Source organism: Parus major, chromosome 28, assembly GCF_001522545.3.
Source record: "Parus major isolate Abel chromosome 28, Parus_major1.1, whole genome shotgun sequence".
Lineage (NCBI taxonomy): Eukaryota > Metazoa > Chordata > Aves > Passeriformes > Paridae > Parus > Parus major.
This window is the reverse complement of record NC_031797.1, coordinates 4985939-4997577: the sequence shown is the minus strand read 5'-3', so window position 1 is coordinate 4997577 and position 11639 is coordinate 4985939. Positions and strand designations below refer to the sequence as shown.

The window sequence follows — 11639 nt, the reverse complement described above, 5'->3', positions numbered from 1 at the left end:
GACAGGGAGCGCCGCTGACGCACCTGGAGAGACAGTTATCTAATCAAGAAGCAATTAAATCGTGCGTAATGAAGTGACAGGTCTGAGCGCCTGGGGAGGGACAGGGAATGTGTCCTGCTGCGAGGACCTTGAGCCAGCTGCCAGCACAACTATGAAACCACGGTAAACTGAAAACACAGATTAGACACTTCACTGCAATCTGAAACGTACAAATTACCTTATAAAAATCTTTTGTATTAAGCACTTACCTATAACATGGTGGCAAACCAGCACATTTACATTTTACCACATTAGGCAGAAAACAGAGTCCAGTGAGATAAAGATTTAGCTGTTGGTCTAAGAACAAAACTCGTGGGAAAAAAATTACTCATAGGATCACAAACTGGTTTGTGTTGGAAGAGATTACAGCCTCTCTCAGTCTAAACAGGACACCTTCCACTATCCCAGGTTGCTTCAAGCCCTGTCTGACTGGGCCTTGGACACTTCCAGGGATCCAGGGGAAGCCACAGCTTCCCTGGGGACCCTGTGCCAGGACCTCATCACTCACAGGGAAGCTTCTTCTCAGTGTTCCATCTAAACCTGCACTCCATGTACAAGGTAAGTGCTGGAATACCATCCCTTGTTTCTGTCTTTCTGCCTGTGCCTACACTGGCACCCACATTGTAGCAATGAACTGATGAAAAGCAGAGGGGGGCATTTTGCTTTCTGACCACTAATTTTATGGTGCGTGGGTAGATTCTGCAGAGAATAGAGAAGTGAAAATTTGTTCAGAATTTGGTAAATAAATCAGCAATATCAGTACTTCCTGCTTTTATAAAGTTTTGTTCCACTTATCTACGTCTCACGTTCGAAAAGGTGAGCATACTCTGAGATTAGAGCCTACTACCTGGTGTAGATTGAACTGAAAAGAATCAGGCGAAGTACAACTGATTCAGAGAGGACTTTTTGCCTTTTATTACCTTCTGGACAAGCATGGCTGATGCTCCATCATCAAAACAGTCAAACTGCAACAAAATAGGAGAAAACATAGTTCTGGTCCACAAGATCCAAACTTCAAGAGGAAAATAAAGCTATGGAGACTCACATTTTACAGGCATAATTAGAGCAAACACTTAGAAAAATAAAGTCAGCAGAAAGTGATTTGTCAACCAGTTACAGTTTTAATATCAAAAGTTTTAGTCCAGTCATAAGCTTAACTGTTCAAATAAAAATGAGTAGTGGAACTGAAATCTTGAACAAGATGCTTTTGTTTCAACATCAAGCTCGTTGGGTGACAAACAGCGTCAGAATACACCTGTCCACACCCAGGGTTGCTTAAAACGTGTCTGGTTGTTGCTGAACGCCACCAGACATTAGATTTCCTGAGGCATATCTTCTGCCCTGTCACAGCAGCTGCGGCTTGGGGGAGTTTAGCTGATTTTTGGCTAATTGTACACAGGTGTATCTATATACAGTCTACAAGGATTCAGTGAGGACAGTGAATGAAAGACCTTCTCACTCTTTCTGGACACTCCTGGACTCTCCCATCAGTGGAGAATTTTGCACACAGTGTATTATCACATCACATCACATAGATATTTAGGTTTTGATGGTTTAAGTTTAGCACCTCTCAACTGTACTAAATTCAACCCAAAACATCCTAAAAACTGTGTAAAGAAAATACTGATAACCGTCACAATTTTCCCAGAAAAAACCCTCACCAAAATGCAAAATAACTATGTGCCTATGTAACCCTATGTACACCCATGCCAATTGTAGCTTCTCAGAAAAAAATGAAATGGCATGTAAAAAAAATAACACCTTTAAGAATAACATTGTGAACTGTTATTCATTCTGCCAGGAAGATACAGTAATAGCTGCTTAGAAGGAGAAAAGACTGAGAAAGAAAACATTTCTCCTTAGGGCAAATGAAGTTAAATAATTCTAGCAAACTATAGCAAGAAGGGGAAGTATTTGCCCTAAATTAACACAAAAGGCAAGCTGGAAGAAAGATGGCAACTGTATTTTCATCAACCTCTTATTATACAGTAACTTCCAGGAAGAGCTTGGAGTATATTACTATTATCTGGAAAAATAATAATAAACTCCCAATCTTCCTACCAAATTACATCACCTCTAGAAGTGTTTTGGTCTTTTAATACCTAACCTAAGGCTTTATGCCTACATATTACAATTGAGAACTTGTTTGATGAACAGAAATTTAAAAAATTCTGTCGAATACTGGTCAGTTGGCAGAGGGTTTCCAGGCCCTGGGGTGTCACAAGGTTGGAACGCTTTCATCTGCACTTTGACTGACTGAAGCCAGCAATCCTGCTTCCAGAGACTCTCCCACAGACATTTACTCCTGTCATCTCTTGCTCTCAGTTAACTTAGTCTTTAACAAACCCCTATTTTTGTTTCCAAACCTTTCACTTGAAGTTGTTCTCTCAGATTAATTCCTTTGAAACCATGCAAAAAAACCTATCAGTATGTTTTAACTTCAGATAACTTCAACTCATATTCTGCAATTTTTTTAAGTTAACAGAGCTATGAATGAGTTAAGGCACCCAACTGCCCAGAAAAAAAAAAAAAAAAATACCTCGGGCTAAATACAATGAAGTGTTTACCAGTCATTTAATTGCACAATCATCTCCCTAATTTGTAGCACAATGCTGCCAATGTCTTTAGGGATCCTAAGATACATATACTAGAAACTCTGCGACTGTAATGGACAAGGCATTGACAAGACATTCCCAAGGTTCATTTTGGATTCCTGGCTCCTCAATGTAACTGCTACTCCTAATGTAATTAGCATTTAGCAGCAAGATCAGCATGTTCTATCAATGAAATAAATATTCACACAATCAATACTAATGGTTCAAAAGCTCAAACACATTATTGAAATCAATAAATTTCTGATCTTTCTTCTGTCAATCCAAGACTGCAGAAACGAGACCCTTGGCAACAACATTCACAGCTCTCAGACCACAGAAGCTTCTGCAAATGCATTCTAGGCCTGAAGGTTTGTTGTCTGTGGTGCCTGTGAGGTGTTTTACTGTGTTCGGAGCTGGTAGTCTGTAAAGGGGAAAAAAACAACAAAAACCCAATTTTAGTAATTTGTCTCATTAAAAGGAGTAAAGCAGAGCAGCATATTGGGATAAAGTGATAAAATGCATTCTTATATAAATATATATATTAAAGCAAGAATATGCAAATATCAGTAAAACACTGAGAGGGGGAATAGCCTTCAACTGAAGGAGGGAAGGGTTAGATGGGATATTAGGAATAAATTCTTTTCTGTGAGAGAGGTGAGGTCCTGGCACAGGTTGCCCAGGGAAGCCATGGATGCTCCTTCCCTAGAAGTGTCCAAGGCTGGGTTGGATGGGGCTGGGAGCAGCCTGAAATAGTGGAAGGTGTCCTTGCCCATGGCAGAGGTGGAACTGGATGAGCTTTAAGGTCCCTTCCCACCCAAACCAGTCTGGGATTCAACAATTCTATAAAATAATCTTTGTTTAGAACGACAATGAGAATGAGCTCTAAAGAGATAAAGGCAATTATGGGCAGTCATGCTTAAATGCCAGAAAAAAATTAATTAGAAAAACAGAAACAAATAAACAAACAAAAAACCCCCACAGAACACAAAAAACCCAAAATGACACCACCATCACAGCAACAAAAAACCCCAAGGGAACCAAACCCCACCATTTTTGCTTGCTAAAAAACTAGTATTTTGTACTAGACAGTGTTTTATACATTTTAAAGCTGGCAGAATGGTATGTGTGAGCATACTGCTAATGATGTTTGTTCTTAAATTTACCAAATTCCAGCTCAATTAGAAAATACTTGAACAGCATTACCACTCTACCCCATTGGGTCTTTCAACTAGGACACCAAAAAGGGCACTAGAAAAGAAACAGTGTAGCTTAATCTAATGTGTATCTAAACCAGAGAGCTCCACACTCAAAAATAAGAGCTTCAATTTGTAGGTGTATTCTGGAGAAACAAAATATTCCCTTCCTCTCACCTCCATTCTGGGTGATGTATCGGACCCAGGGCAAAGCCTGGTAGCCACTCTTCTCAATTATCTTTAAGTAACGCACCTGGAAAGAAAGATCTGTAAGATACAGTCTCCCATGTTGGCCAAGCAGCATTTAGCAAAAAGAAAAGCAGAAAACCCTGCACCTTTATGGGTAAAAATCTGTCTTATGGATAAAACTTAACAGGAATCATCAAGATGAGAGACACCTCGCAAGTTAGAGACCAGCATGTGAATTTATCAGCATTTCTGTTTTCAGTCACTAACCTGGATTCCTGAAGTGGTGAAATACGGAATCTCAAACTTTACACTAATGGGAGGTTTTCCTTCCTTGTCTTCAGCTTCAACACTTGGAAGTCCAAAGTGAGCTCTCATCAGGTATTCTTTTCCACCCTACCCAAAAAGGGAATTTTTTTTTTCTTAAACAAAAAAGTAATAAAAAATTGCAATGATACAAGTAGTTTTCTTAACGTCAAACTGCTGAACTCCACTATTTATTCCAGCTCTTCTCCAGGGCTTCAAAGGGACATGTTTTTATTTCAAAAATCCTTTTTTTAAAAAAAAAAATATGTGGATCCAGCCTAAGGCATAATTAATTTTCTTCCAGCATCATACTCAAAAATTCAGGTTAAATAGTGACACACAGCTGCACTATCACACCATTAGCATAGGATTGAGCTCATGGAACCACCCAAGAAGTAGAGCCTGACAAAACTCAAACAGCTGCTGCTAAAGCCAGGCCAAGGATTACACCACCCAGAGACATCACTCAAAAATCTGCTCTCTACCCAGGTTCTGAAAAAATAACCAAGTGAAACAAATATAAACAACATCCATTAGCAAGTTCCAATCTTTCATCCATGGAAAAAGAACAAGAGTCCACTGCTAATTGTCTGATAGCAACAGAATTTGCTTTAGGCAGAGTCTAAATGTGAATGAAATATTAGTAAGTAATTATTACCCTCTTGAGTGGTACTAGTAAAAAAATAACACTTACTGGAAAAGATTTAATGGACCAGACAATTTCACTGTTCTCTGGAACCCATTTGACACTTCCAACAGTGGTTTTAAACTTTGGCGAGTCTGCATCATTTGGAACTGGGATGTGAATCTCCACATTGTTGGCAGTTGATCTACGCTTAAACTGACTCTTTGCCTAAGGAAGACAAAAAATAAAGCAGAAAATCAGGGTCTAACTACTTCCAAGATGCTGTCAAGCTCAGAGAACTGTGAGACGCATAGCTCCCCTGCACCCTAATCTGCAACTTGAGAACCAGAACTGAAACTGAGATCCTAACTTACAAATGAAGTCTTCAAAAGTGTCTAAGTCCCACAGAAATACTGAATACTTCTACAAAAATGCACATACTTCTCATCAAGCTTTGAAAACAAACAAAAGAAGACTAAAATTAGCCATAATTATTTAAGGATGCCTGACCTTGATCATGTACTCAATGCGGCTGTGGGAATGTTTCTCAATCACAGACTCAATCCAGATCAGGGGTTTTACCTGGTGGGGAAAAAAATCACATCACAGCTCTGAGTTTTACTCTCACAAAGTCACTAAAATGTTGCTTTCCCATAAAACTACACTCAGTAAAACCACACAGAAAATGCAGTCTGGGGTGTTCAAAATGACAGAATTGTGGTTTTATAAGAAATAATTATTCAAATGAGCAAGCATTGCTATACCAATGAGCAAACGTACAAGAATTATAGGCTTAAAAATGTATGTCTCAGATTAATCCCTAATAACAAATACTTGCATTAGAAAATATTTGGTAGTTTAACATACTAGGGACTGAACTATTTCTTTGCTATAGACCTCCTCTAGACCGAATTTTTTGATTTTTCTGAAATGAAGGCCATCTTTAACACCATGGTTGGCATACTCCAATAAAACTAAGTGACATAAATACTGTTGTTAACAAGTACAATGAATTGTTACACTGACATTATGTAATTAGATTAAAAACATAGGCACAGTATTTCAAAAACAGTTTCATTAGCAGTTGACAATACAGAGACTTATTGCAAAGTTAAGTCTAAACTTTCTTCATTGTCCACGAGCAAGCACCAATTTTGCTATTAACAGTTGACTTGAAAACCCATGTGTTGCCCATGTTTTAAGAAAAAAAAATGGAAGGGAAAGCCATTGTGGCTACAATCTAAACCATTCTCATTTTAAAAAGGTAAACATCCAGACTCACATGGGTATTGAGACGATAAGACATGAGCTCAAACTCTCCATCAGGTGGAATGAAGGAGATTGTCCTGTCATTCTCAAAGCGAGAGAGACGAACACACTGGTGAAACTTCACATCTTCCAGTTCTACTGATTTACTTTTCCCACCTAGTAGAAAACACACAGGTCACACAAACTGTGGACAAGTCTCACCACAGCACAGCTGCTGCCTGCTGAGATTCCCCTCTTTTAGCCAACTTTCCAGGATTGGGGCAGCAACTGTCCCCCTGTGCTGGGCATTGCTGAGACATCTTGAATCCTGGGATCAGTTTTGGGCCCCTCACAACAAGGAAAACATTGAGGGGCTGAAGAGTGTCCAGAAAAGGAAATGGAGCTGAGGAAGGGGCTGGAGCACTAGGAGCAGCTGAGGGAGCTGTGGGGACTCAGCCTGGAGAAGAGGGGGCTCAGGGGGAGCCTTCTCACTCTCCACAAATCCCTGGCAGGAGGATGGAGCCAGGTGAGGGTCAGGCAAGAGAAAATGGCCTCAAATTGTACCACTGGAGGTTTCGGTTATATTTTGGGAAAATTTCTTCACTGAAAGGATGGTCATGCACTGGCACAGGTTGCCCTAGGCACTGGTGGGGTCACCACCTGGAAGTGTTCAAAAGGACTGTGGATGTGGCACCTGGGGACATGGGTTAGTGGTGAACACAGTGGTGTTGGTCAGCAGTTAGACCTCATGATTTTAGAGGGCTTTTCCATCCTTCATGATTCTGTGATTACAATGCTACCCGAGTATCCCAAAACTCAAGGCTCCAGACAGCATCTGCCATGATTATCATGATACTGCAGCACTCACGGCCTGTATTATCAAAGAGAACTTTGTCATTCAACCCAAGGCGCAGCTCTGGCATTCCTGAGAGGAAGACTCTCATTTTAATGGATCCAACTATCTCACTCCGTAATACGTTTCCATTGGCACTGACCTGAACAAAGATGAAGAGGAAGGTAAGACATCTCTGATGTGGTGAGTTGTGACATCAAGAAACATTCCCACCCTATCCCTACACCCTGAGTCTTGCTTTTGAGGAATTGATCCAGTAGAGTGAACTAGATCAGGGACATGAAGGGACACAGAGGAAGAAAGGACATATCCAAAAATCAGCAATACACACACTTAAAGTGTTATTTGTATGGGATTTCCTTGGGGGAACTTAATGATTAAAATGCTTTGAGTGCCACAGCACACCATCCACAGTCAGACTTTTTTATTGCAGGTTTTCATACAAAAAGCCCCTTTTTAACCCTTCCTACTACAATTCTCGCACAGAAGTACAAGATACCCACCAAAAGGTTAACGGACTCTATGACATCCAGGAATACTTCGTTTTTCCTGTATTTTATCCCTTCTGATCTCCACGAAACAGCGTTTGTAACAGTGGCAGGTGGGCGTGGGGCTCCAGTTTCAAGTTTGTGGCCTTCCTGAGTGATGTACCTTCACAACCATAGAATTGGCATGGATAAAAAGAAAATTAATATTTTTGATAATTAGAACACACCAAAGCATTTGTTTGCCCATGGAAAAAGGCTCAAAACATTCCAAGGGCTTTGTCGCTTTAAGTGATGCAGAGTGATACTTACTCTTGTAAAATTTTGCTATCAGTGGTTTGTGGATAACCAAAATCCATAAGCTCATCTAACAACTCATAAATAATAACAAAATTATCCCTAATGCTCTCTTCTTCCAACTCCTTGAAATATTCAGAAAAAACCTGAAATGCAACAACAGGAGGGAGAGGGAAAAGAAGGACATTAACTGCGGAAGCACAGCACATACAGAAGGTATTCTTGCATCTAAAATCATCTAAATCTTCTAAAGTTCCAACCTAAACCCCATACTTCCCAAATGGCATTCTGCTCAGATCAGCCCCAGGAAATCCACCACAATTAAAACAGATACAGAGAATTCTAGAAAAAACTATTATGAAAAATATTTAATCTGAAGAAAATATTTTTCACACTAGATCCAGATGAACCAAACACAGGACTTGTGTGAGGCACGGCACATAGATTCACACCAATTCACAATCTCCTCCAGGTGCTCAGGTCTTGTGTAGCTCCTTACAGCACCGTGCCCCATCCTCTGCCTACACAGCTAAAACATATCAGTGCCCTTATTAGTGTTTAAGAAGATAGCTCTACAAAATAATCAAATATAAAGTAAAAATTCTATTATTGAAATTCTTAAAAAATGTGACAGCTCTATGCACTTCTATTGAAACAGAAAAGAACACAAAGGTTGCTTCTGAAATATACTCACCTGAACTACTTTATATAAAAATGAAAACACCAGTGATACACAAGCATTTTTCTTAGAAGTTGCAACAACTGATAAAGGATGTTCAGGAGTGTGCATTTAAACAAAGTTTACTATGTGCATTTTAAAAAATCTGATTTTAGGCAATTAGAGTTGCCTAGAAGAATCATGCACTAACTTTTAACTAGAGTAAAATTCATAAAAACACTTCTCTGGACCTTATGCTGCTGGTGCATATTACACTATGTAAAGCAGAAAAAAAAAATTATTTAATATAATCAGCTTTACTGATTGTGTCCTCTTTATGCCATTTCACCCATGCTCCAACTTGCATTTTGACATTATTAAAAAAAACCCAAACAAACTGCAACCCTTGGCATGTCAACACATCTGTAGCATAAAGGATACGGTACAGGTTGTTATGTTTAATCCACATGAAACGAACTCCTCCATGTGCTAAAATAGGAGAAAGCGTCCCCTCTTCTTCCTTTTCCATAAGGATTGGCATAAAATGTTCCACCTCTGACATGTCCACATCTCCACGATAATTCCGACAGATAAGAACCTATAAGGAAAACAACCAAATCCTTGTATTTTCTCTTTCACTTATTTTTTCTCTTTAATGAGGCCGTTATCATGCAAGACATGCAAATGCCTGAAAGGCCCCTTTAAAGCTTTCCTCCAGCCTCTCTGCATTTGTAAGTGCAAATCCCAATGCCAAAATACTCTCCCGATTAGAACGCAAATAACTGTGTTTAATTGCAAAGTCATGTATTAGTATTTTCCAGACCTATCCTTCCCCTGTTATTGCTCACGCTCTAACAATGATTTTAGGATAGGAATATACGCAACTCCCCTGAGGCAAAGCAGCTACAAAAAGGGTAGAGATTAATCACCCCAGGGATGCCGCTTCACTTAACATCTCTACCGGCGAGGGGCTACAGGCGACAACTCCCCTGTCCCCGCTCGGCTAATCCAGGGCTGACAGCGAGGCGGTGCCGGGGAAGGTAACGCGGCCCCCGAAACCTTCATAGAGGCGAGGAAGCCCCAGCTCCGCGCCCGCCCCGCCGACCCCCCGCGGCCGGGCCTCACCTTTCCCTTCAGGTCCAGGACATAGACAGCGCTGGCCGACATCGCCGCGGCCGGGCCGCGTCCCGCCCGCCTTCCGCTTCCGCGGGAAGTGACGTCACGAGCCGGAACCGGCGGCTGCGCTCAGCGATACGCGCGGTGCGGCGGAAGGACACGGCGAGCAGGGTCGAGTTAAATAGTCCCGCCGTGCGTTTTCCCCCCAGGACCGTCCCCGTAGCGCTGGCACGGCCCGTCCAGGGTGAGGTGGGGCGCCGGGCACAGACTAAGCACCCAGGGCTCAATGGCGCCCGCGGCGGAACCTAATTCGGGTTAAGAACAATTTTCCAATTTAAGAGGCGCGTTAGGGTTTCGAACATCAAATACACGTCATCCCTCGGAGGGGTTAAGAATCGTAAAGGCGGGTTTGGCATTTTCAAAACTCCACACACAAACTTTGCTCAGCTTACTGTCCCGATTTTATACGTATATTAGCGCCAAAAAAGGGATGAAGGCAGCGTTTTAATAAGTTACATCGAAGTTACAAGTTGCAGCAGACCACTCTGAAAGAGCTCAAGACAGAAATTCTACTGTTTTCCACAAAAATCGGATTCAGTACCCGGTGCACAGCAAGACAGTCATTATACACTCGAGAGACACACTGATTATTTATTTCAGAGTTGCACAAGCCTGGGTGCTTGGTGGGATTCCAGAAATCCGGCACATCAGCTATCAAAACTTGGGACATAGAGCTTGTTGGAAGCTATTTCATATATTAGACCTCTCCTCTTTCTCATTAGGATTCAAAGTATACAGAGATCAAATATCAAAGAACATCCTTTTGCAAGACAATTTTATATATTTCACGTTTTGCAACATGGCCTCTGACAGAATTTGACAGAAAGTAATTGTACAATTCACATAACTTAGAAGAGAAACTTAAATGTGAGACTGTCAGACTCTTCCCTTTAAAATGGGAGAACTGTTAAAACCAAAGAAATAAAGGAATGTTTTCCATCTGGCTCACAGTAATTAATCTCACTATAAACACGAAAAAAAACAACCCTCTGCATCGACGTAATCCAGAGCTCCTCAGCGCAGAGGAGACGTTGCTGGATGTCCGGTTTTGAAAAATAAGACTATAAAATAAGACAGAATAAAGGTCATAAAAGCTCAGAAGATGTATTAGACAATATGGAGAAAAGACATTTTCATGGCAACCGTGCTAGATACAAACAAAACAACTCCCGCTCCAGAGCCGTGAAAAGCAGCCCGGTCATTTAGTCCAGCTGACTTTGGGAATGTCGTAATGCTCAGTCAGAGTATCCAAGTGCCTGTTGAAGTCCTGGGGGAGGGAAAGAGAAAGAAAAGGGGTGCTGACATCACCAAGTTGAACCATAAGACTCCTGCGCCTCTGATTGTGTTTCATAAGGTGAAACAGTTTCTTCAACCCAACAATAAACACACGCTGGCCTGAGGAACTCGGGAAGTTTGTTTTGAAGTTTTGCTCACCTCCACTCGCTGCTTGTGGGTTTTCGACGCTTTCTTCAGGATCCGTTCCATTTGCTGCAGGAGACACAGAAGGGCCGGTTACTCCCGGCACTCGCAGCCCCCTCAGCGGCCGCGCCCGAGGGGTGACTGGGTTTTTTAAAGCCTTACCCGCTTCTCCTGCATCTTCTCGTAGGCCACCTGCGCCGGAGTCCGCTTGTCCAGCCCACGCTTCTTCTCCTCCTCTTGCTTCTTGCTGCTCACGATCTGCTCCAGGATCTGGGCCTTGTCTTTCGCCTTCTTCTTCTTCCTGCGGGAGCACCCGGTCAGCGCTCAACCCCGGGCTATTGTGTCCCCTCCTTACCGCCCCCCGTTCTTCCCCGGTTCCCCCCGACCGCACTCACCGCTTGCCGGCCCCCAGGGCTCCCCCGCTGCCCTTGAGCCGCAGTGGACCGCGCTGCACCGCCTCGTAATCCGCCATGGCGGAACGGCCCCGCCCGCGACCCCTGCCGGCAGCGCCGCAGCAGCGCGGCCGGGGCGCCCCGGGCCGGGAACCGCGCTCGAGCCCC

The 11639-nt window shown here is 42.3% G+C and overlaps 2 protein-coding genes across 2 annotated transcripts; both read right to left on the bottom strand.

Moving 5' to 3' along the window:
- Positions 1-930: 930 nt before the first annotated feature.
- Positions 931-9976, bottom strand: AP1M1 (adaptor related protein complex 1 subunit mu 1). Its single transcript, XM_015651659.3, has 12 exons — positions 9610-9976; positions 8926-9082; positions 8521-8588; positions 7842-7972; positions 7548-7695; positions 7060-7186; positions 6226-6368; positions 5454-5525; positions 5013-5171; positions 4283-4408; positions 4004-4079; positions 931-3054 (listed from the first exon to the last, which is right to left on the bottom strand). Exons 1-12 carry the CDS (start codon positions 9649-9651, stop codon positions 3032-3034), a joined length of 1272 nt encoding a protein of 423 aa, XP_015507145.1. The 5' UTR covers positions 9652-9976; the 3' UTR covers positions 931-3031.
- A 109-nt stretch (positions 9977-10085) lies between these two features.
- On the bottom strand, positions 10086-11607 carry FAM32A (family with sequence similarity 32 member A). The gene is made up of 4 exons (XM_015651724.3): positions 11475-11607; positions 11242-11380; positions 11095-11148; positions 10086-10927 (listed from the first exon to the last, which is right to left on the bottom strand). The coding sequence occupies exons 1-4, from the start codon at positions 11549-11551 to the stop codon at positions 10859-10861; spliced, it is 339 nt and encodes a 112-aa protein (XP_015507210.1). The 5' UTR covers positions 11552-11607; the 3' UTR covers positions 10086-10858.
- Positions 11608-11639: the final 32 nt, after the last annotated feature.

Bases quoted from the DNA above. Each gene is read 5' to 3' on its own strand.
- AP1M1 (XM_015651659.3), bottom strand. From the start codon at position 9,651: ATGTCGGCCAGCGCTGTCTATGTCCTGGACCTGAAGGGAAAG. The intron at 4,080-4,282 runs GTTAGTGACTGA...CTTTCTTTCCAG, and splicing joins TCACCACTTCAGGAATCCAG to GTGCGTTACTTAAAGATAAT. The intron at 3,055-4,003 runs GTGAGAGGAAGG...TCCCCTTTACAG, and splicing joins ATACATCACCCAGAATGGAG to ACTACCAGCTCCGAACACAG.
- FAM32A (XM_015651724.3), bottom strand. From the start codon at position 11,551: ATGGCGGATTACGAGGCGGTGCAGCGCGGTCCACTGCGGCTCAAGGGC. The intron at 11,381-11,474 runs GTGAGTGCGGTC...GTGCTCCCGCAG, and splicing joins GCCCTGGGGGCCGGCAAGCG to GAAGAAGAAGAAGGCGAAAG. The intron at 11,149-11,241 runs GTAAGGCTTTAA...TGTCTCCTGCAG, and splicing joins AGAAGATGCAGGAGAAGCGG to CAAATGGAACGGATCCTGAA.